The sequence below is a fragment of the Adelges cooleyi genome, unplaced genomic scaffold, assembly GCF_023614345.1.
Source record: "Adelges cooleyi isolate 19-005CV unplaced genomic scaffold, UGA_ACOO_1.1 ACOO_flye_CR_arks_rails_tigmint_CR_PRNA_108, whole genome shotgun sequence".
NCBI classification, from domain to species: Eukaryota; Metazoa; Arthropoda; class Insecta; order Hemiptera; family Adelgidae; genus Adelges; species Adelges cooleyi.
Window position 1 is genome coordinate 8,265,368 of NW_026095761.1, and position 25,948 is coordinate 8,291,315.

Genomic DNA, 25,948 nt, shown 5'->3' on the forward strand with positions numbered 1-25,948 from the left:
ACTGTTTAGTATTCGTAGAATAGTTTATTGTATGCTTGTAATTGAAATAAATTATGTATAATATAAATATTATAAAATACGTAAAAGTAATTTTTTATGGCTCAATAATGAGCACTAATAGGACGGTTTTATAATTTATCTAACAATGTTATGTATCTCTAAAAAGAACTGTACTATGTAATGACGGATTGGATATAAAGTAACATACATATAGGTTATAGGAATCATTATTTTCTAGAGTGAAATCAATGGCTTCTGTTTTTGTACTTTTTAATGTCAGAAGCCATAACGAAATAAAAATCCAATCAAATTATACTCAGGTAATGTATAATGTGTATAAGAAGCCTTTTAAATATTTAATTCATTGGATTTGTGTAATATTACAATTATTCCGATATACTTTAGTAACACATTTTTAAAGTATAAATCTGTATCATTATCACGGTACTATGTACAGCACAATTTTGAAACAACGACCAAAAGAAATTTATACTTGGTAGTTTTCTTCGCTGATTCTGAAATCTGAATCTGGCCTCAGAATTTATTTAGCACATCTCGTTATTTTTTCAATCCTAAGTTTAAAATAAAACACCTTTTTGTGTTGTGTTCATATTTTCAGTGTGTTCATACGCTTAAATAAGTACCTAATTATATTCCAAATTGAGTTTTTTGTTCTATTTCATATACTATATCTTATGGTACCTATTGTCAATTAATTTAAATGGGAAATTTCTTGAAATTATATATAATTTTAAAAAATTGTTATACTTTTTAGTTTGGTTTGGTTACTGTAAATTGACTTTATAAATTTGTTGAGCGTGTCTTATGTTTAATACTTAGACACACTTTATTTTATCATTCAAATGTTAAAAATTAATATAAATATATAATAAACATTATTGTGTTTATATTTTAGCTTCGATACAGAGCTGAGAAGCTATTATTTTTACAAAGATGCGTTTTTATTTTTGTGCCAATCCACGATATATTTTAAACCGCCGAACCGATTTCTTCGTGTAGACACTCTATAGATCAGAAATCGTACCTAAAAGGCTCTTTCCATGCCAAGTCACCTGATGTGTGTGCGAGTAGATTTTTTTAATGCCTCAAACTTATTTATCCTATGCAAATAGTACCATAAAATCGAAAAAGTGCAAAAAAAAATTTGTTTTGGACTTGAGCGATGCTATATTCTGTAAATTTAAGAACTTGAATAAAAAGATGTTATGCGTAGTCTTAAAATACAAAATTTGAAAAATTCCATTACCAAACTTTTACCAGATGTTTTATGTATATATGAGTAAGTGTTGTACAAATTTCAGAAATTTCTGTTCAAGCCCTCAAAAGTTATAGGCTCTTAAATATTGCACTTTTTAGTAAACTTCCAAACTTTGAAATTTCTTAAACAATATAAAAAAAACATTTTCCAAAAAAAAATTATAAATCAAGTGTAATTAGATGACAAAATAAAAAGCATACAAATTTAGTGAAATGTATAAAATCATGAATTTTTTTTCAATTTTTAACTACTTAAAAATTAAAAAGAAAAGATTGTTTACACGGATATTATGAAAAACAACACTTAAATTAAAATTGTTCAGTGAAAATTCCATTTCGATATCATAATTAGTCATTAAGTAACGTAGTCGTGAACTTAAGGTCTTTTTACAATAACTTTACAGAATATAGCATCACCTAGTCCAAAATAAAAAGGGTTAATATTTTTTCTTCGCTTTTTCGATTTTAGGGAACTATTCGCATAAGATATATAAGTTTGAGGCATTTAGAATCATACATCATTTTGGCATCGATTTGGCATGGAATGAGACAACAATTTTAAAAATTCACTCCTTCCCCTTCAAATTTGAGGGAAACACCCAACAAATATATTTCTTAAAAATATATTTGTAAATGTAACTTAAAATTACGATGCTCTATAACTTTTTTTAAAAATAAATAATAATTCCATTATTCAAAGAACATGATAAATAAATAAAACACACTTTTTGGTGCGTCCTCACAGTGAATTATCGAGGATTATCATTTGATAGGTTGCAACGTTTAATCCGAATTGCGCCCTTTCGATACACGTATGTACCTATATATATATATAATATGTGATGTACATATATATATATATTTATTTATTGATATATGAGCGTATAAAGTTTGTGCGGCTTAAAAATGGCGTGCCTGTTTCGGACGTACAGTGTAGTGTGTTAGTTGTCCGGAACCGCCAACATGTCACCACCAAGAATAATGGACTTCAACCGAACTGTATCCAGACCTTTGCCACTCATACTTAAGTACGCTATATACATGTATAAGTACCTATATATTACCCAGTATTGGCAAAACCCAACGAGAATTTTTTTTAAGCCCAGCGAATGTTTAGTATTTACGCAAAAATGTGTATTTTATTCGGTTTTATTGAGTTTATTATGTACACCTAAAAATACATAACTGGGTCGGTTTTTTATTAATATTCATTTATTGACAACTAATATTAACGAGTGTTAATATATTCAAATTGATGAATAAATTAAAAAAAATTCTAGAATTTTGTTTGTCAAATTACGTGTGTTTTACATTTCAAAATATATTGATATAATTTAAAATTTTAGTTTTGCGGACGGCGATGGTGAGACACGCTCATTGGGATGGAACGTTCCACCCGAAGAACTCGTTTATATACCAGAACACTGGCTGGCATATGAGGATATAAATCCCTATTACCACATTTCATTAGTATTTCTCTATGCATTTCTAATGTTTTTCTCGTTGATCGGAAACGGTTTGGTCTTATGGATATTTAGTTTGTAAGTAAATTGTATTAACATGAATACCATTAATATAGTAGGCATTTTAAGTATAATAACTAATTAAAGGGTATTTTAATTTATGGAAAGCTGACAACTTCTTGGTGCTGTAGAGCTAACTTATGATGTAGTTATTAAATAATTGATTAGATAACCAATAGATGGATAAAAATTAAAAAACAATAGATAATAAAAAGTAAAAAAATGTAAAAGCTATATCTAACTCATGTTTAAAAATCGGCTAATTAGCCCAGGGACAAAAGATGGTAAATCATAAAGATAACGATCATATTTGTTTAAATCGGTTTAAGAGACACCTTGGAAAGTGACTGCCTATAAATCTTCCTTTGTATACAATTTTGTTTATTCTGTTCCCCTTAACGAACAATGAACATCCACATAAGAGGAGCCAAACCTTTTATTTAGGATCGATATTCGATCATTTAAACGATAATATTTATTTTTATTTTTTTAGACCGCTAAGTTAATAATATATTAGGACTGACCTTTTAACTAAGTTCTAAATATTAATACCAGTTACTAATAAAAATATATAATTGCATAATAATCAGTTTAAAATAAAAATATATCTTAATATCTTAAGGCTACTTATACTTATTATTTATTTTAGAAGTAGATTTATTGTTATTGGCAAGTCGGATCCACATTTTCTTCTATTAAGATTTTTGTTGTGCTTATAAGTTCAACTTTACACATCGAAGCTAAACAAGTTTAGTAAAAACTAAAGTTACTGGCCTGTAATTGTACTTAATAAGCCATTATATATTTTTATAACAAAACGAAAATTTTAATAATTACAATACTACATATTAAACAAGTATTTTAAATTTCAAAAACTACCGACGTATATAATAATTTGTCTTCATTAATTGTTTTAACTTCTAGTTCTACGAACAATTTACTTAATATAATAACATATTTTTTTTAATGCTTAATTTCATATCAACTAACAATAATAATTGATTTGTCTCCGTACTCGTTCTGACGAATGAATTGAATTGTACCAGACAAAATGTTTTGACTTAATACACTTTACTCTAAAGTATGAATTAATCATTAATTAAATTCCATATAAAATAGGGTTAAGATATCAAAAAAAAATTCGATTTTGTTATGTAATACTCAAAATATTTGCATAAAAAGTTAAAACTGCATAGGGAAATCTATAAAATTCAACATTGAACAATTTGAATTTCATCAATTTTCTTGTTCACTAAACTTATATAAAAAAAAAAAAATTTTTATTTTATATTAATTTTTATTATTTGTTGTTTGATTTTTAGTACATCGTTTTTATTTTGAACCTGAATTTTGATAGTCCTGCCTCTAAGCTTAAAATTAAAATTTTTTGTTAAAAGAAATTGTAATTAACAAGTATCGTAATTTATGATTCATGAATTACAATATTTTTTTGTTATTTGCAGAGCTAAACCATTACGAACTCCGTCTAATATATTTGTAGTCAATTTGGCATTTTGTGATTTTATGATGTTAACAAAAGCACCACTTTTCATACACAGTACACTTTTTGTTGGATACTTGGAACATGTACATTGCCAGGCTTTTGCAGCAATCGGAGCTATCAGCGGAATTGGAGCAGCGACTACAAACGCTGCAATCGCTTATGATAGATATAAGTATAATGTCTATTATAAATATTATCATTTTTAATATTTGTTCTTGCCAAATAAATGAATACCTAATCTAGTGAGGAGAATTAAGTTAAAACTCGAAGTTTTAAACTCCCTAGAGTAGAAAACTAAATGCTACTGAATAGTAAATTAGGTATGATAAAAAAAATTACCTTTCCGCTTTGTTTTGGTTAACACAAACGTAACTGAAATCTAAATAGATTACTGCTGCAGCCCCCCCCCCCATTTTAAATAAATGTTAGTTATAAATTATAATGTACCTTTTAAATAATTTGAGAGGGTGCTTAAATCTAATCTATGGGCCGTAAAACTCATATCGCTAATACAGCGAGCATAGTTAAGAGAAAATTCACATAATTATTATTAATATTTTGTTTGCGTCAAATTTAACGTTTACATTTCTACTTTTACTTTTTTTGAATTTCCGATAGACATTGTATGACATTATTTGTTTTTATTATTTGTATAGCACTATAGCGAGACCGTTTGATGGACGCATGACCTATGGTAAAGCGTTTTTCATAGTCATTTGCATATGGTGTTATGCCATTCCGTGGATTTACCTTCCTTTGTCGGAAACATGGAGTCGTTATGTACCCGGTTTGTATATAATAATTAAACAATTTAGTTTATGTTTATTGTTTACGTAAGCTGTTAACAGCGTCAACTTTAACTTGAAAAGCCTACAATATATTATATAACAAGAGAGTGGCCAACCAGTTTTATCGCACCTTCACGGGCCGTCATTTTTTATCCAGTTAATAGGAAAATATAGATTTTTAAGATATAGATTTTTACAACAGTTACTACAAACCTAACATTTACAGTGGTATACATATTGAAACGTTTATATATATATATATATATATATATATATATATATACTTGCAAAAAAATGTAATGCAATTATAATCATAGAATCAAGTGAAATAATACAAAGTATTAATTTCATATTCACTACTTAAATTTAAGCTAACCGGGTTCACACGACTCGTCTATTCGCCGAATGTGTAGCATACAACATTTGGCATGTCTTTGACTCGTGTCGCATTTACCTCGAATCCGCGGGAAGAGGACGAATACCAAATATTCGGCGAATAAACGAATCGTGTGACCACGGCTTTAGTCGGTCCTCGAAATTAAGGAGGGTCCTTCATCTTATTCTGGAAATCCAATATTTTATACGTAAAGAAATAATAATGTATAACAAAATTTGAGATTTTTTTTGAGAAAAAAAAATCCAAAATACATAGGTACATTTTTATGGATTTCTTCGGTAAAGCATAAAGTTTATATTTTTATAATATAAATGTGCAAACATTTAAAAGACTCGACGATTGATTATGTTTTAGAGGGATTTTTAACAACTTGTTCGTTCGACTATTTAACACCGACAAACGAAATCAGGACTTTCACTGGAGTGATGTTCGTAGTCTGTTACTGTATACCAATGTCATTTATAATATATTTTTATTCGCAAATCGTCTCCCATGTGTTCAGACACGAAAAAGCTCTCCGGGAACAGGTAATTTCGGTTTGATATTATCATTACCTTTATCTCACGTTTGTACAGCTCGTAACCACTTACTACGTTCACGTGCGATTTTCCAAGTTTTTTTTAAGTAACTATTTTTTAGGCTAAAAAAATGAACGTTGATTCGTTACGGAGCAACCAAGATGCAAACGCTCAATCGGCCGAAGTGAGGATCGCAAAAGCTGCTATTACTATTTGTTTCTTGTTCGTAGCCGCATGGACCCCATATGCAGTAGTAGCTTTGATCGGAGCATTCGGAGATAGGTAAATCCTGTATTTGATTTTAAATTAACACATAACGCCATTAAATTATTTTTCACTTGTATACCATTTATAAAATGTAGGTAATTTATAATATGTTCCGGGTAAACGGCAGAACCATATACGGTTAAAGCTATAAACTATTAGGCGACCCAAGTTCGGTCCTGCTGTTTTATTAAGTACGACTTCAAAATGTCCACTCTTTCTGAGCGATGGAGTAAATGTTTTTTCTCTGTCTAGTATACTAATTATACCCCGACTTGGGCGTTATGGAACTGACCATGTGGTCTAACATATTCTTTAAACAAACGATTTATAAATTACAAATTGTTCGTTACTATCTAAATCTAATCTAGTTTTTAATTTTTATTTGTACAAAGATCCAAATAATAGTCTTTAATATATTTTTTATTTAAACGAATTTAAAGAACAAACATTTATGTAAATACATTTTCTATTTTTATTTTTAACAATTTGTAATTTAAATTGAAAAAATTATTTAAATACAAGTAATAAAATCAGCTAATTAATTCGATTATCTACTTCAAATTTCGTATTTGCATTTGTTATTTAAATAAAAATTGTCCAGATTACATAAGTATGTATAATTTTTAAAAAAATGTATTTTTTATTAATTTAAGGTCATTGTTAACTCCTGGTGTTACAATGATACCGGCAACTTTTTGCAAAACCGTGGCCTGCTTTGACCCATATGTGTACGCGATAAGTCATCCTAAATACAGGCAAGTTTGTTAGAAAAAGATCAAAACACAAAAAATATTATTAATTATTAACTTTTTTTAAACAGGATGGAATTGTCCAAACGAATTCCTTGTCTTGGAATTAAAGAAACTCCTCCAGCGGCAGCTGAGACCCAATCTACGACCACTACTACTGCTTAACGTGTTTAAATATTTAAAGGTTAAAAAAAATGTATTGATGGTATGGTTTTTGTAGAAAAATTACCTAATGTGTGTCTTATACAACAACATCCGAAGTGACTTAAATATAAAATTTATCAGTTGTCTGCTGATCTTTCCTGATATTTTAATATACATGATATAATATTATCCGAATATACAGGTTTTATAAAAAACTAAAATCTTTGTTTGTATTAAATGTTTTAATTAAACGAGCAGATTTTCTATTAAAATGCTTAGCTTGTAGTTCAATATACTTCAAATTATAAAATGTTCAAGAATATTAGATCTAGTTATTATTAATCACATGACAAAAATTAAACTCGACCATAAGGTCTTAATTTTATTTTATTGTAAAAAAGAAAATCGTTTTAAATCTGATATATTAAAAAAAATATTAGCTTTTTAGGGTCAGACTGAAAGTCAACTGCTGTTTATACACAAAATCAATAAAGTTAAGTTATCCACAAAAAACTTCTACCATTTAAATAAATTAATAAATACATTTTAAGTTCAACATTTTAAAATATTATTAATTGAAATGGCACTTGGGGATACATAGTTTGTTATTATCATACATTACTAGAAAATACACAAAAATATTTAACAATACATAATTTATTCATAAATATTTTTTTTCTTTAATCGACAACAAATATACATTATAAAATTACAACATTCATGCTTATTTTACAAAATTTATAAAATAATTAAATAAAAACATAACTAAATAAATTATGTACATATACAGCATTTGTGAAATATTGGACTTCTAGATTTTGAGGCGCCAAATCCCATACAAATAACAAAATGCATTATTCCATTTTAAACAGTAACAATAGTAATTTAAACAAGGTTTTATTTTTCAAGTGATAAGCCTTAATGAAAGTCAATTCCAATAATATTAAATAAGCATAAATTACGTGAAGACAAATTATATAAAGCTCGTATTTGGATACATACTAAAATGAACATACATAGGTCTTTTTATGAAAATTAACTATTTTGATAATAAGTAACAGTAGTTTAATAATTATTTATACTCAGGGTTTAGTATGAGTGCAATTTAAAAAATTATTGTTGCCAAAAAAAATAATAACAATAACAATAATATGTTTAATGAGAAAATAGCTGGAAAATTATTTAAAAAAATACATATATATATATTTATTTATTTAGCATCTTTCACTTTCGATAAAAATACAATAATTTAATTTTAACAGTAAATCTATTATTTCGAACACAGTAGAATAAAAATATATATTATATTACATATAATAATATACATAATTTATTATTTATACTTGTGAACTATACAGGTAACTAATCATCTTTTTGATGTGTCAATTAAAAACAAAAAATTTTCCATTAAATTACCTACATAAAAAAAATACTTTTTTAAATATGTAAATAATAATGATATTTAAAAATTTTAATATTGTAATATTAAGGAAGATACGGTTAAAAAGTAAGGTAATTTGTCAATAATCAAAAGGACTTTTTTATCGACTAAAGACCAGTTCATACGATAGAAACACAATAAACAGTCCTAATCAGTCGATAAATCACAAGAGGAAAAAAATGTCTGCACTGACAGATGATATAAGATACGAGTAAGTCGTTTAGAGCGTATTTGCAACGGGTGCGGTGACTAGAATGGCTAAATTAAAAATACTTTTTATAACACAATTTTTGCTATTATTGCCGATAATAAATAATTAATATTCAACAAACACTAACAGCGTTTTAAATGTTTAAATTCATTGTGGCTAAAAATTCTGTTCAGTTGGAATTAGCCATCCACATCAAATTCCAATTGACATTCTTAAGATTTCTTTGTAGTAGTTATAAAACAAAAAAATAAACCTTTTCAATCATACTTATAATAGTAAGTTAATTCCAAAAATAGTCAAAAAAACTAAAATATCAATTTTTGGTACAAAATGAGCATACAAGAATTTTTTTTAAAAATTTTAAATATCACGGTTAAGCATGCAATTACTGTCAAATCCTGTATGATTTTTCTTCAACACACACACGGATGCTTATAGATTAGCCTTTCTATTCAGTCTTTGTTTGGCAATAAAGTTCTTTTAAAGTTTTTAGTTCTTCAATTAGAGCTTTATTTTGGTTTTCCAAAACGGATACTCGGTTTTCTAAACACTTGATATACTCTTTCTTTTTCCGCCTACATTCTCTTGCGGCCTCCCTAAAAATTAAATTATTTGTTCGTTTTTAATACCGTTGGTTTTTGTTGTAATTACTGTTTTACAAACCTATTTTTTAAGAGCCTCATTTCACGTTTTTTTACTTGGTCTTCAGGTACCAAAGAGTTTGAATTCAGAGTGGAACCTCCTTGGGTGACAACTACAAGTACATTGTAAACAAGCAATTAAGAATAAAAAATAATAATATACACATCATTTTATACAATTACCAGGCACGAAAAATTGTCCGTCTTGACTCGCGTACTGTAAAATGGTACCACCAGTCGATGTCGCATTCGACATTGTTAATGTCGGCATATTGTGCATTTCTCCTTGACTATTTAACTGGATGGTATTAGGTACTGGTAAAACTGATAATATTTTAATTAGTATTGGCCTTTAACACAAACCAAGAGCACAAGAGCTCAATATAAAAATAAAATTGACACTTCTAAATTTAATTTAAGGGAAATAAGTAGTTAACGGGAACGTAATAGTTGAAGTTAAAAAGAAGATAAAAAGGGTAGGTACTTGAAAGTTGTATAAAACTGTTTGTTATATTTAAAAAAAATTGCGTGTAACGAGTACGCGTGGATGAAGTGAAACTTCTTTCAATTCTGATGTTGTTACGATGAACATTAACAAATGAATGGTGGAATATTAGCAAAAATAACCTTAGTGAACTATTGACAAATGTTGACAGTAAATCTATTAAGGGCAGATATTATAAAACTAATTAAACATGAAACATATAATTGTACCTCATAAAAAAAAGTCATGGTGATTATACGGACCGTAATGCTATAACATTTTGATTCAATGTTATTCCCGGGAGCAGAGAAAATAAGTAGGTTTTTTATTTTTTATCATCGGCGTATAAATGAAATTCTTTTATTATTTATTATTTTAATATGAGTGGTTACTAATGTATTTTCATAGCCATACAGGATATATAGTTAGTGTCAATTAACAATAAATAAAAGATATTTGTATTAAAGTAGCTTCATTATTGGAATCTGTCACTATGACTTTAATGCTAAACGTCAAACTAATTACAACAATTATTATTGACTTTGATTTATTAGTTACAACAATATTATTGACATAGTTATATTTATTTTAAGTGTACAAGTACAATCAGATGTGAGATAAATCAAACTTTTACATTTTAAAGAGATTTCCTTAAAAACACATTATGAAGATCGGTGACCAGTATTTGAAAAATAAATGTGTGCACTATCGTACACGGTACATCACTAGTTAAGAGTTAACTCAAAAGATATTAATAGGGTTGACATTTCATAGTGTGATCAAACTGTGATTATTTATATTTTATTTTATTCTACAAACCATTTTATTCACCTGTTTGATAATGAGCAGAGAGAGAATTTGAAGATAATTCACTATCAAGGTTTGAATCACAATCTGAACCCGAAGATTCGACTTTACCACCTAAAACAATTTTAAATTTCAATAAATATGTTGTTAATAAGTTGTTAAGACTAAGTAAAAAAAAAAATAACCTGCAATATCATTTAAGATCTTGCGATATGATGGCCTCCTTGTTAGAGCATCGAGTCGACTTCGTTTTGGGCTATCTTCGTTTGCAGATAAGCTTTCATCGCTCCCAGCTTCCACGACCTTGAAATTATATTTTACATTTAACAACAATACACACGTTCAAATCACAAAGAAAGCATAATGGCATGCAAAAAGTGGTGTTTAAACTTTTGAGTATAATAAACATGTGAAAAATGACAATATAGATTTAGATTTATAAGCAATCCAAGTTGAAACTCGGTCAAGTGTAAATGCTTAAAAAATATACTACTACCTGAAGAGTTTGTAGATTGCCTTGCGTCGTTTGAATGACAGAGTTAGGTTTACTTAAGAGAATGACATTGCCTTTGGTAAGCATAGTGCCGGGGTTTGCAGTCTGTATAACCGACTGTTGGTTTGCTTGAATGACAGAATGCACCTACAATAATTTAAAATAAAAAAAAATTGTTATTATCATTGTTAGATTAAGAAAGCTGTTTCAAAGTATGTACCGAAGTGACAACGATAGGACTGCCGGAACCCTGCGACACGAGCGTATCGACTGAACCGTTGGTTGCATTTTCTTCTACCATGCCGTCCATAGCACGATGGATCGTTTCCGTACCCTGCGCAGTCGTATAATTTTTAAAAAAATACATCTTACAACGTTTGCAGGTATTACGATAAGACTTTCAACACTTTCTGACAACGACTGGCAGAGCATCTGTGTAATCACGGTCAGTGTGCAAACGATCAACTACAGTAACATACGATAGTACACAACTAAGACGATTTTCTTTTAAGATGATTTCGTGTAAATTTTAAACATTAGACGATCATTTTTTTTTTTTTATCGGTCTATGGGCAATTTGATTTGGACGTCCCGCCAAAATAAAGGAAGTAATAAATTAATATATTATTCGAAATGGCGTTTTTTTTTCGAAACAGTTCCTCGCAAGTCCGTTTTCTAGATGTATGTATTGTAATATTTTAGTTTCAAATCGATGATAACAATTTGCAAACTGCACAATGTATAAAAATTTAACCTTTATTTCATTATATTGATACCGAGGCGGGTAAATGAGTCGAACTAAGGAAAAAAAACAATAATAACATAATCTAATCTAATCCAGCATAATCATCATAATATTGTAATGACGTTCGTTAAAAATATTATCCTATAATATCTCAGTTTGGATTTTCGCGGTAAAATCACGACAGTCTATTGTCGCGGTACGCGATCGTCACTGAAAACTGCGGTGGCGACGACATCGATAAGGAAAACGGCGTTTAAAATAATTATTATCCAAGCAATTATTGTTATTGTTATTATTATTATTATTATTATTATAATTCGCGTCCGACATGGTTATTATTTAATAGATTTTTCTTTTTTTTCAAGATACTATCAAAAGTAAAACATTTTTTATTATACTATTGATGTTATTATTAAACAAAATACTGTTTTCGCCTTTGTAATAGTAATGGTATATATAATAATAATAATATTGTACGCAGACAGCGGGACAACAGACAGACAATGACAAGGTAGTGCGCGCCGTAAGCCCGTTACTTACCAGCAGTCACAATGTTACGTCGTATGAGTGCTTGGTCCTGCGATCCGACTGGCTCGAGCGAGTGCTACGTAGAAGCCACGTCAAATGACGTCTGATGGCTGAGTGGGGTTCGGGCCGCGGAATTCTGCGTCATCAAAACAGGAACACGGCCGCACCGCTCCCCGACACCACCACCGCACCTCTCCCGCTACGTATGCCGCCGACGACGACGACGTTGTTGAGGGGCACGCAACGCCGACGATATAATATAATCGACCCGTGACTCTATACGCGCAGTGGTCGCCTCCCTTCCGCCACTCCACTACCTCCTCCATGACCGGTATGACTCGCCACTCCATTCGCATTTTCCACACAAACAAGCTTTACGTAACCGTCCGCCGCCGTTACACACATAATACATTTACTATTATATTTATTTTGTTCAATAATTATCTATTTTATTTTATTCGATGTACATTAAAGGTACAGATGTGCAAATAGGGTTGAATCCAGATTCAGATTCAGTGAAAATAAACTCTACATGAAATTATATAGGTATAATGTAAAATCAGAATTTAATACATAAATAGATTTTTTATTCTAAAAAAAGGTCAACATTTTGTCTTAAAATAATAAAAAATTATAATATTACATATTCTAATTTCACGTCCACTTTTATAATGGAGTTGAAATGATCATTTAAGTTTTTTTCTATTTAAGATTTATTTGACTGACGATCCCTCCCGGTTAGCGAGTCACCGCTATCAGGCGTTTGGCCTTCAAGACCTGTTAAGCTACAAGGTGATTTATTTGATATTTAAAATTTTAAAACAATATAAAAGATATTTGAAGTATGTAAATTATTCCACTAATAATGTTAATAATTGATATATTAATAATTTAATTAGTAAATTTAATATACTATTAATATTGATTTTCTATAATTATTCTGTTATACGATTATAATATAATGGTGCATCTGGCATCTATTTGTACGAATTGCGAGGTAAAAAACGAGCAATCCCACATTCTCATCGCTAATCCAAGATAACGTCAAAATAATAATTTAATAATAGGTATTTATTTAATATCAACTATTAAGTTCAAACTTCAAATGATCAATATTGACTTACTTCAAACAGTTGAACGCAAGAAACAAGTGGAACGAAAATTCGATAATTATTAACTGCAGTTCAAATTAAATTGATCAATCGAAAATCATTTTTCGATAATTAATAGATCAAAACATTTTTAAAGATTACAATACTTATTGTATACAATTTGTTATTAGTTATAACAAACACTTGTAATTGTGATCATAATTAGTATTTTTTAAGGCTGTTTAACAATACTTAAATTTTAGGCTAAACTTAGAGATGAGAAAGAAGTGATTCCTAGAACGAGTTATTTTTGTTGGAGCTAAACTTGGAACTGCATTGTTTTAAAATTAAAATAAATGAGGAACTGAAAATAATTCTTTTATTTGAGAAACATGAACGAAATGTATACATATTTCCTATAAACAATTTGTTTTTATACATATTTTTCATTTTTGTATACATATTTTCTATTACTCACGGCCGTAATAAATAAGTACTATGTATAATTTACAGTAATAAAGTAATAAGTAATATTATTCGTAGTCAATATTTATTTAAATTTGTATTGAGTTCATACGGTTCATAACAGCATCATGACATGAGTCGTGATTATACTTTTATCCTATTAGGTGCTCATCAGTTATGAAGACTGCAATAGTCGCGCCAAATCTATTAGATACACGGCTTATTGTTTTTGTGATAAAACATTCGCGCACACTGTTATCAATTTACCCATTTGTCTATTCCTCAGACTAGGTATAAGGTAGATGACAGTTGGCCGGTAAATTTGTCCATCATTTGGGTTTTAGGTTTAGGACATCACTGTACCTCACAGATACCACGCGATGTATCATCAAAACAGACAACTTTTTATATACATTATACATTATTTATGTCGTTTGTATACAGTGATGTCTTCCAATTGCATTTATATTATTCTTAAATGATATTTCGTTAGGTTAGGTAAGGTAAAATTAGGTTAGACTAGGTCATTTTACTCCAATAGTCGCGTCGTATCTCACAGTTACACACGATATATAAATACCTAATTGTATAAGCAAATGTGTTATGTTGCTAATGATTAATTCAATATATATGCTGTTCAAGTTTTGTGTACTTATCCACTCCAACACTTGAAGTCAGTTACAGGTAATTATAAAAAGTTAATCGTGTATCCCACAGATACTGCGCGACAACCGGTGTTACACCAAATGACGCGACTATTGCAGTGTTTCAGTAACCCCTTTTTTTTAGCTTCGATGTGATAATTTACAAGGTATTGTACTTACAATGATGTGTTATTATTTTTTTTTTGTGTCTGTACCCACGATATCTTTGAAGTGGCTGAACCGATTTCTTCGTGTAGCAGAGCTCTTAAGATCAGAAATTGTACCTGTAATGTACTTTAGAAGACCAAAAATTTAAAAAGTTCATCCCTTCCCCTTCAAAATCGAGAAAATTTTACATTTTTTTCAACTTAAAATTACGGCGCTCCATATCTTTTTTCAAAATAGTCCAATTAGTTTCAAATTTGTATAAAATATTCTCAAGACATAGAACTGCCGACAAACGTCGACAACCTAAACAATTATCGTACACACTTTTTCCTAGAAGGGGTGGATTTTTTTTTCTTTCTTTCGCTTTTTCGTGCAAAATTTTAGGGGTGCTATACAATTTTCTCAAAAATCTGTAGTCGAGCATTTTTTTATTAACCCACCGTTAGTCACGGTTCACCCGGGATAAAAATGTACCCTAGTCACAGCCACACTGTGACTCATGTAAGAAATGTACGCCATCAACACATTTGAGCATGACCGAAAATTGGCTGACAAACGGAAGGTTAAGGATTTTAACGAAATGTTAAGTGAGACACAGCTATGTTTACTAACTACTAGTTAGTAACTAGGTTTCGTCACCGGGAAAATTTGTTGTGAGTAAAAAGATTAAATATGACTAATTCGAAAAAACACTATTTATCCTTTAAATTATATGATATTTGTATTTTATATTAACTCGTCCCTAGTTTATTTCCTTTTTTAAATTTAGCCAAGTTATTTTGGAAATTTTAGTTTTAATAAAGAAAAAAAGCCTATACAGTGAGGTCGGGGCATAGTGGGGATGTAGAGGTCACAGGTAAACAGAAATTATTATAACTAAAAGTGATAACATCATTTTGAAATTAACGCTTTGATGCGAATCTGTGGGTAGTATGTATAAGCCACACGTAGCAACCTAAAAACTGAGACTACGGTCAAAGTGTAATTTTTCCTTAAAGCCGTTTTCAAAATAAAATATATAATTATGTATAAATTGTGTAATTATTAGTCACTGAGTAAATTAGGTTATAAGAACAAATTATAAAATTAAAATAAACAATACCACGAGATATTCTAAAATATCTTCTCAACTCTGCGCTGAAGCTGATAAATTGTATGTTTATAAATGGTAATTTATTGCAATTTGTTTCAACAATAAAACAGTTTTCACCAAGTTTGATGTAGGTATGTGAGTTTGAGACTTATTAATATGACATTGAATGGGCAGTTAAGCTCCTGCGAGCCGTCTCCCTCCTGACTTTACGCAGCATTAAATAGGTTGCCAATAAATACCTATTGTTGTTGTCCTGACTCCTGTTTAAAATTATACCTATGCATGTGAATTATGATGTATCAGGCGATGATTCGACCAAATTACTATTTACAAGTAATATTTTATATTCAGATGACAGATCATTGATCATAATTGTAGCGCTGATACAGTCTGATTACAGAATAACATTATTAACAGTAGTTTATTGGCGGGAAAATTAATGGAATAGTGCGTAGTTTTGGAAAATGAGTTATGTATGAGTTACCTATTGGAAACCAGATATTCATAGTATTGATATTAAGGACAGACATTTATTAAACAAATGAAATGCATTTTTTTTTTTTTATACTTTTTGACTTTTATTGAAAAACATACAATCTGTAAATTATATTTTACAATGAGTATTTTTATAAACTATTTACAATAAACTATACACATGATTAACACGAGGAGGAAAATGTGCATGACTTACAAAATAATGCACTAAAGAGAACAGAAAGACATCACCAACACGGCCGTAGAACAGGTTCAAAATTATCGAATGGGAACTGGATCAAATGATAATGCAATACTTATATAAACTGATGTTGTTTAATATAAACAAAATCAACAAATTGTTTGTTTTATACAATTGTCAATTATGCCAACTGTCTAATAATATGTTATACACATAAAAAATGAATCCTGATAATTAAAATGTAAAATTGTCGATTATTTTATTTTAAAAATCGCATTTGTTTACAATTATTGTTCCTTATGGGACCGAGCGCATTTGACTCTGTATTAGTATTGCATTGAAAATTAACCTAAATCTAAAATATCTATTAATAACACTATACAAAAACTTGAACGTTTTTTTTTGGGAATATAATATTAGAATTGGCGATATTTATTTACACAGTTCGTTTCTTCGTATTAAAATAATCTATTTTATTATTATTGTTATTTTTTTTTTATAGTACAAAAATAGTTAAATTCATGGCCAGATTTTCGACAAGGCTATCTAGGCTATAGCCTAGAGGCGAGCTGGGTCTCAACGATTTTTTTTTTTAATGGCTTCATTACATCTAAAATTTCTCTTTTTACAGGGGGCATTATATTGTTCTTTACTTTCCTAAGTTGCGTTAAATAAATAATTTCGCCTCTGATGTAAAGGACTTTTCTGAAGACCGAAATCGACCTTTGCTTTTGTGCTTGACGTCTACGAGTCCAATGCAGACATTTTCTTGAAACATATCAGCATGAAACCAAATAGAAGTTTAATTACACTTGTTCTTAGAAATAAAAACCAAGTAAATAGCAAACAATTTACTCTTGCTGCCTATGTTATTTAGTATCGGATTATTTGTGTTCATATAGGTTGTATGCTAAAGCGACAAGCCCACGCCAGTGCTACCGAAATAGATTCTCATTATACAATACTGTTCGACAAACGGCAAAGTGGACACAACTCGGAATAAGGAGGGCATCATAAGGATATTTATATTATTTTGATTATCGTTATTTTATTTCGAACGCAGTCGTCCGTCTTTAGAAACCACTATCAGTAGTAGTAATTTTTTTTGCAAATTTTTTAAACTCATATTTTTTTCCGGCTTAAATAAATTATATTAGGGCCTATGTATATGCATGCAGGTACTTGATTTGTATACCGGAATAACTGGATGTGTGCATACAATGAAGCTTACTATCACCACGCGGAAGGTCTTGACTCTTGACTAAAAAAAAACAGTTTTGCTTTAATTTACAATTCAAATAAATAGTTGAGCATTCGAATTTTCTTCGTAAAAAAATACACTTGCATTATTCCAATAAGTTATTTACTATCACGATTTATTGATAACCGTGTTCGGTACCCACGGTCTGATGCTTTATTTTATCTAAGCCTCAAATTAATGTATACATTATACAGTAAATACTAAATAGGTAATATTATATTGAATGGAATCAAAATTTGATCGGGTATTTAATGGATTTATGGTCTGTACAAGCGTTACAGTTATTGTCCCTGCTATTCTACTAGGGACTACTACCATCTCTTACTATCCACTACTGTAAGAGATAACTGTTCTGAATGATTTTTTATAGGTATTTTATCTCATTGGCTCATTCTACCACTATCTCTCTCTCTCTCATATTTTTCTGCTGTTGAAGAATTAAATAAAAGTTCAATCCATTAAGGGGGATTGGTATAGTGGTATGTTTTTTTTAAACATTTTAAACCAAAATGTCGACTACTTATAATGGTCCGATTTTAATGCTGTAAAAGGATACGAGTTCGTTGGCCTCTTTGTTTTTACTTTTCTTTTTTGCTTTTTCAGACTAAAATTTTGCTTAAATATTGAAAATGTAAATTTGTTTTGTTTAGTTGCAAGAATCGGTTTTTTTTAATGAAAATCAATTTATAACAAAACCTAGTAAAGAAGCCAACGATCACCGACCACAAAACCTCTTTATGGAATTGAAATCATAGTTTTGTAAGACATTTTAATCTTAAAACAACGCAAAATACGTCAAAATGCCTTTTCAATTCATAATATAATGTAGCTCTACACTTTTTTAAAAATAATATACTATTATACAAAAACTACATAGATTATAATATATACAATAAAGAAACACAATACCTAAAGTTAAACGAATGAGAATTACTGTATAGTATTTAGTAAACTAAATTGAATAAAACTTAGTAAAAGTAAATGTGTGGGTGACCATAACAAAAAGGTTGGGCAATACTGGTATACAGATATGGCATTTATATATTTTTTTAAATTTTATCAGACAATTTGTTTTTATGCATAGTGTATAATGTAGACAAGGTAAAAAGTGAAAAATATTCCTTATCTTAATTCTTATGAATTATTTAGCGATGTATTCTAAAATAAGCTCTTATTTCTAAAAATGTTGCAAAACTTTTGCCTATACATTAATACTGTCATACTAGCAATATGCTGGCTGCATACACCCATTATGCTGCCCATCACAACTGCTTACATTAGTCAAAGTCAATTTAAAAGTTAAAACTTGTATTGTGCTCGTCCTGTTATAGTACACTTATGTCAGTTACTGCGCAACACACTTCTTAATACAAATTGCGCGCGTGCACTGTAAAATTAAAACATGCTTTAGCAAGTGAACGTTTTAAAGATTACAGCCATAAATTCTATTAGCGCAGATTAATCGACAAATACATATTTAAAACATCCTAAAAGTCATTTGAGCTAACTTAGTGATAAATAACATGTATACATATATAATATATATGTACATATATTGTAGCACCTGGCCTTTTAGTAAGGTCGTCAATTAAATTCAAAAGAAAATGTCTATTGTTTAGCCTCCACTCTGAAATATCTAATGAAATAAAATAATAATAATAATAACCACACAAGTATTGTGTGTATTAGTGTATGTGATGGTATTCCAATGTAAACCTCAAAACGCAGGTTCCTAATTACTAATTCATGTTTTAATTATTCGTAACTAGTTATCGACTAATCATGATGTTCAATACGTTACTCTTGTTTTAAATAGTTAATAAGTAAAATAAATAAACAGGTTACCATTTAAAAAAAGTTGATATTACAAACATGGTCCATTGATATAATAAGTAATTAATTTTAATTATTGATTCGGTTTTGTACAATTTATCTATCTATATTTTTTATCAAGGTCGAAAATTAAATTGAGAAAAACTATACTTAATCTAAACACAAAAATAAACGAAAAAGTCATAAAACTATGTATTCTTGTATTTTATTTAAAGAATAAAAACTTAAAGAATTTCATTAATTTTTCAACAATTATTACCTGTACGGGTTATGATGAGGAGGATATTATAACATATAATATTCCAATATTATATAGTTTTAATTTTCTTAGATTCAGATGGACATTATTATAGCCATTGGAAATCATTCGTGTTTGGCCATGAGTTAGTTTTTTTTTATACTATAAAACATATTGTCATTATCATTTATAAAATACACTTTTAATGAACTTGTTGCAGTTAACAAATAAAAAACAAACTTCTTAATAATCAAAATGCACAAAAGTTATTATTTATTACTTTATACTAGTATTATTTTTATTACTATTAATAATTGTTTAACTTTATTATTTTATTTTGATTACACTTTTTCTTATTTTCATTATTGTATTAGGAATATTATAATGATAAATTAAAAACTGCATTTTTCAGCCAGCTTCTCCGACTTTTTAATGCTATTATGGATAAAAATCACCTTGAACTTATTTGATACGTAGATATATCTACGTATACCTTATTTTAAATGTACAACTATAACGTTATAATTAGTTACGTCATTAATTAATACCATATTTGAGTAGGTAAATAAACAATAGTACCAAGTGAATTAAAACATTATGATTGTTATAACCAAAAGCATAATATGGAGAGAAAAAAACAATTAAATTCGAGAAAACACTATGTAAATTCGACATTACAATAATGATAATAGTATACGATTTTCAAACTAATAAAATTCATAAATATTCAAACAAAATGTACGTTTATTTGGACAAGGACAGTATTTAATAATATAAATTAGCAATGATTATAATATTATAACTTTTACAAAACAATTCGCAGTAAGTACCTATTAGGAAATCATTATTAACACAAAAACGCTTAACTTTTTTATGAATTGTGTGATGCGAAACTCCATACTTTAATACACTTTAATCATTTTAACTACCCCGAGTACTAAAAATCAATTTAATACAATTACAGAAATAAGCCTCTGATAAAATTAACTAACACACGTATGTTTATTAACACCAATTTTCCTTTTAAGTTTAATTATAAATTTCAATGCCTTTAAAATATTTTGTACCTTTTTTTGTATTTAATTTAAATTAATTAGTATATATATATATATATATAAATAAAGTTTAGCATTTTATTAAAAAGTGCTATACTTAAGAGACTATAACTTTTTATGTCACGAACCAAAAATTCTGAAATTTTTACAGCACTTATTTATGTGTATGTAGAACATTTGGTTAAAGTTTTGTAATGGAGACTTTCATTTTTACTAGGAGCTATGAGACTTTGAATATCTCAAATTTCGTATTGTAGAACTATAATGAGTAAGTGCTGTAAAAATGTCAGCATTTTTGGTTCATGTCATAAAAAGTTATAGGTTAAATTTTTTCAAGTATATTATAAAAAAGAACATTAAAATTTAAATTGTTTTTGAGAAAGTCCCATTACGATATCATATTTAATCATTAAGTAACTTGATTGTGAACGGTGAACTTAAGGTGTTTTCACAACAAATTTCCGGGGTATAGCATCGTCTAAGTCCAATTAAAATTGAAAAAAAAATGTTTTCTTCACTTTTTTGGTTTTATGGAACTATTAGCATAGGATATGTAAGTTTGAGGCATTTCAAAAACCCACTCGCACACACATTAGGTGATTTGGCATGGAATGGCCCTTTTACTATTTCTTAAAACAACTTTAGTAGTACAACTTAATTTATTGACAGACTAAAGAAAAGTTGATTTACTCAATAAACTAGAAAAAAAATCATTTTTATTTAGTTATGGTATTTAATGTATAAACTTATGGATCCCGAATGAAGTATCAATTATACTCAAAGCTTTGTGTTAAAGTGAAAAAGAACATAATTTATTTTTAGAATAATGTTGTTCACATTTTTTAGGCTGTGTTCGAGTTGGCCGCTTTCTTATAAGTTAAGTTAGTTACGGTGCTACTTATTTTTTCATATTCGTTTACCAATACCGACATATATTTAAATCTAGTTTGATGGTTTCTTTTTAGTTTATTTAGATTTTGTAATTACAATTGGACCCAGCGATTACATTAGTAAATAGAAATATGAAACAAATTATTTATTAAAATATTAGCATAAACTAAATTTTTATTTATTTCAGCCACGAATTTAATTTCACTAAAATCAAAATTGAATTTGCCCAACTGAAAGTAATATGTTATTGAATAAATATTTTTAGAAACAAGGGATTTCGAGGTACATTAAAATAATACACATTTTAAAATACAATTGGAGTCGGATTAAGTAGGGAATTCAATTTTGTTTAATGCATTATTTTTGTAATGCAGTTACTCTTTGACGTGAACATATTATATAAGAAACAATAATCAAGTACAAATTTCTACATTTCTTAAGTTTTTTAATGCCACCCTCCCCAAAAATTTTTTTTGTTTGATTTACTAACTATAAATATACATATACATATTATAAGACATTTTTTTTAACTAGGGGCTCCAGAATGGGTCAGCTCTGGACCACTAGTTTCATTAATCCTACTCTGGATACAATTATAGTGGTGTCCAAATCTTGTGTTTGTGGTTGTAGAAAAATAATATTTGTTCTGTGATTGGGGCTAAAAATCGATTTTTTTCCCATCCCAACTATAATATGTACCTTGGGTCTAAAATTGCCAAAGTCGATATTTTACAAAATGTTTAGACTACTTTACTTTATTTTAACCAGTGCTATATTTACTAAGTCGGAAGTAGGAAAAAAAAATTCGACTTCCGGCCAAGTAAACTAAATTTTCATTTTTTTCATAACTGGTTTAATATGTAGACAGATTTGTATTTGTTAGCAACAATATATAGTACATATAATATAATATGGTATTTACTTAGTTCCTATATTATATCACGTATTTTAAGGCTTATGTTGAAATACTTATATTTTTTTTTTACTTAGCTACCATTTACACTGAATTAACGAATTGTTTTTGTTGGGATATAATATTCTCGAATTGATTTCATTGTTTTAGAACGTACAATTTTAACAAATAAACAACTCTTCAATAAACATTTAAACATTTTTTTGTATGTAGAATGTATATTTATAAATATATATATTATATATTTTAAAACACTTTAAGCCAGACAATGAAGGGAAAAAATAATATTTTTTGTAGGTAAACCTGCATATATTCTTTAAACATAAATAAATAATGACTAATGTGTATAGTATATTATAATATGGGTTTATATACAGGGTGGTTTTTTTATCATGAACAATCAATATCTCATAGGGTTTAATAAGAAATTAAAATATTTTTTTTCATATTGTTGTTATACAATGTGATCTCAATTTTTCACAAACAATTTTTTTTACCCCCCTTCAATCTTAGTTTTTTTGATACCAACTTTTATAACTAAAATGGTAACATATATATTTTATCAACTTTTTTATTTGAGAATAATGTACTAAACATTTTGACTGGTCGATAAATAGTTTCGGATAACTATTTTTGAAGTTATTTAAGTTTGAAGTTTAGGGCAGGAGGAAAGGTGGAGTGTAGTGTTATTTTTATCTGCGCACATTTCCCAACCGCACTTCCCCTCCCATCCTAACTTGAAAACTCTTATAATTTTAAAAATAGTTATCCGAAACTGGTTATCGAACAGTCAAAATGTTTAGTACAATATTCTCAATATAAAAAGTTAATAAAAATATATACGTTACCATTTAAGTTTCAAAAGTTGGTATCAAAAAAAACTAAGTGGGAGGAGGGTAATATCAAACAAAATTGTGAAAAATTGAGATCACATTGTATAAAAACAATATGAAAAAAAAAATTTTAATTTCTTATTAAACCCTATGAGATATTGAGTGTTTCATGATAAAAGAATAACCCTGTAGTGACTAGTGTGCTGTGTGCATATTGATTTTATAGATTATGTCAATTAAGTATGATAAGTTGTTTCATAAATCAATATTTAGCAATACAAAATGGATTATGTATAAAAATACAAATGTCACCCTTTTTACTTCAATTATTAGGCAAAACTCTCGTACACTTGTTTATTCCTATTTATGATTCATTCAAATCCGCGTTCTACTGATGTGACATCATTTTATTAGGCAATTCATCGAAAATTTGAACTGTAATTTTTTTGGCGGAAAAGGGAAATTACGGTCCTGGCGGAAAAGGGTCATGTCCATATTATAAGTTACCTTAAACCAGCAGTCGGTTCGGGTGCGCAACATTTTCCGGCATTATTTTTTCTCTTACCTATTATAGCTGTTGTATGAGTGTATGACTATTGTACCTACAGCAGATATCTGTCTACGTTTTTTGTATACACACAGAATATCCCGAAAACGTAGCGCAAGTTTTACAGCAAACGGCAGGTAAATGCAACACTTTGTTCCGAATAATAAGTAAAAAGTAAAAAAAAATGCTTCAAGTAATAATGTCAAACGTGGGGAAGAGTATCAAGTATGTTGGTCGCTTACGAATCACGGGATTACGTCATCAGATGACGTCATTCATACAGCCGACTGTGTATATTATACTGTACTACTCACACAGCCGCAGGGGCTCGCTTATGGGTGGAGGACATCATATACATACACGCATAGTAGTATAATCGGCGATACGTGCACAAACACGGTATAAAAGTATTATATAGGTAATGTGTACACTGTGTAAAAGACATATAGGTATATACCTATCATTATCTAAAATATATTATTTATAAGCGCGGGGAGAGGACGTTTTATCGCGGTATTGATCAATTTTCAAAACATCTTTTTATTTACTATAAAGTATAGTAGGTAAATAAACATTACACGTGTATCAAACCATTTTTACAAATTACATGTCACAAGATTATTTTTTGTATTGGTGATTGGCGACTAACAACCCAATAGCGAACAGCCGTTGATGCTTATAAACAATAACAAGAATCATTTTGCTAACCAGAGCTATCACAGAGGAGCACATATACTAAACTTTTGGTATTCCAACTAGAAAACAAAAAAAAAAGAAGCTATGATAATCAGAGATGGGCAGTATCGATAATTGATACTTAGATGTATTTATGATATAAAATAGAAAAATATATCTCTATTAACTATTATGTTAACATAATATGTGTTGTGTAAAATAATTATTACACTACTATTAAAAATAAAACAATAGTACATTTAATTAAATACCTACATAATTAGACAAAAATTACAACTACTTATGTTGTAAAATATATTACAAAATAATACGTCAAACACATAAATAAATAAAATTATTAATTAATGCTGTATTAAAGATATATTTTAAATAGCATTTACTATCATTAATTTTTCGGAAATATCACCTCTCTAACAGCGATGAGGTCATATTTTCAAATAATAAACAGTATTTTAAATACAAAATAGCTTGGACCTCCGACTTATGTATTTAAAATAATAATTTATATCAAATTGTCCCACTCTAAAGATAACACATACCTGAAATACAAACTATAAAATATTTTACCTTAACTACCTAAATACTGGCTATTTACCACACTTGGGTTACTCCGTTTAAATTAAAGCAAAATTTACCCATAGACCCAAATGTGTCTCAAATTTTAAATATTTATTTTAAATACTTACTTACCTAACATATATATTAACATAGTTTTTTAGTTTTGACTCTATCAATGAATTTGTCCGTGTATTGTAGGTATGTTAATTTTTATTTTTACCGTAATAGATTAATTACAAGTAAAACTACCTTCATATTTTCGGTAACAACTCAAAATTGTTGAGATAAAAATTGTATTATCAATTAAAATCAAAAATTAATACTAGCTATGTTGTACACTAAATTTTGAAATTTTACCAATTCAAAAATAATTTTTTTGAATTGGTAAAATAATATATGGTATAATTCTTTTGTGTTCTCTTTCAAAACCAACCGTTAACTTGTAATTTTTAAATATGGACCAATTAC

General features: G+C 28.6%; 2 protein-coding genes across 5 annotated transcripts; one reads left to right on the forward strand and one right to left on the reverse strand.

The window, feature by feature from the left end:
* The first annotated feature begins 2,170 nt into the window (after positions 1 to 2,170).
* LOC126837738 (opsin, ultraviolet-sensitive-like) lies at positions 2,171 to 7,420 on the forward strand. Of its 2 annotated transcripts, XM_050571688.1 has the most exons (8): positions 2,171 to 2,306; positions 2,625 to 2,819; positions 4,265 to 4,477; positions 4,962 to 5,092; positions 5,845 to 6,017; positions 6,130 to 6,290; positions 6,929 to 7,030; positions 7,096 to 7,406. In XM_050571688.1, the coding sequence occupies exons 1-8, from the start codon at positions 2,242 to 2,244 to the stop codon at positions 7,187 to 7,189; spliced, it is 1,134 nt and encodes a 377-aa protein (XP_050427645.1). In that variant the 5' UTR covers positions 2,171 to 2,241; the 3' UTR covers positions 7,190 to 7,406. The 2 variants fall into 2 exon arrangements, with proteins under 2 accessions (XP_050427645.1, XP_050427653.1); XM_050571696.1 differs by lacking the exon at positions 2,625 to 2,819 and having other exon boundaries at positions 2,173 to 2,306; positions 7,096 to 7,420.
* A 389-nt stretch (positions 7,421 to 7,809) lies between these two features.
* On the reverse strand, positions 7,810 to 12,723 carry LOC126837756 (cyclic AMP-responsive element-binding protein 1). Of its 3 annotated transcripts, XM_050571722.1 has the most exons (8): positions 12,531 to 12,723; positions 11,466 to 11,579; positions 11,246 to 11,392; positions 10,938 to 11,055; positions 10,777 to 10,866; positions 9,645 to 9,785; positions 9,484 to 9,574; positions 7,810 to 9,416 (listed from the first exon to the last, which is right to left on the reverse strand). In XM_050571722.1, the coding sequence occupies exons 2-8, from the start codon at positions 11,553 to 11,555 to the stop codon at positions 9,269 to 9,271; spliced, it is 825 nt and encodes a 274-aa protein (XP_050427679.1). In that variant the 5' UTR covers positions 11,556 to 11,579; positions 12,531 to 12,723; the 3' UTR covers positions 7,810 to 9,268. The 3 variants fall into 3 exon arrangements, with proteins under 3 accessions (XP_050427679.1, XP_050427664.1, XP_050427672.1); XM_050571707.1 differs by lacking the exon at positions 12,531 to 12,723 and having other exon boundaries at positions 11,466 to 12,499; XM_050571715.1 differs by lacking the exon at positions 12,531 to 12,723 and having other exon boundaries at positions 11,249 to 11,392; positions 11,466 to 12,498.
* Between the last annotated feature and the right edge of the window lie 13,225 nt (positions 12,724 to 25,948).

Coding starts and splice junctions, on each gene's coding strand:
- LOC126837738 (XM_050571688.1), top strand. CDS start 2,242: ATGTCACCACCAAGAATAATGGACTTCAACCGAACTGTATCCAGACCT. Junction 2,307..2,624: donor CCTTTGCCACTCATACTTAA/GTACGCTATATA, acceptor TTAAAATTTTAG/TTTTGCGGACGGCGATGGTG. Junction 7,031..7,095: donor ATAAGTCATCCTAAATACAG/GCAAGTTTGTTA, acceptor TTTTTTAAACAG/GATGGAATTGTCCAAACGAA.
- LOC126837756 (XM_050571707.1), bottom strand. CDS start 11,612: ATGTATTTTTTTAAAAATTATACGACTGCGCAGGGTACGGAAACGATC. Junction 11,393..11,465: donor GTCCTATCGTTGTCACTTCG/GTACATACTTTG, acceptor AAATTATTGTAG/GTGCATTCTGTCATTCAAGC. Junction 10,867..10,937: donor GATCTTAAATGATATTGCAG/GTTATTTTTTTT, acceptor AAATTGTTTTAG/GTGGTAAAGTCGAATCTTCG.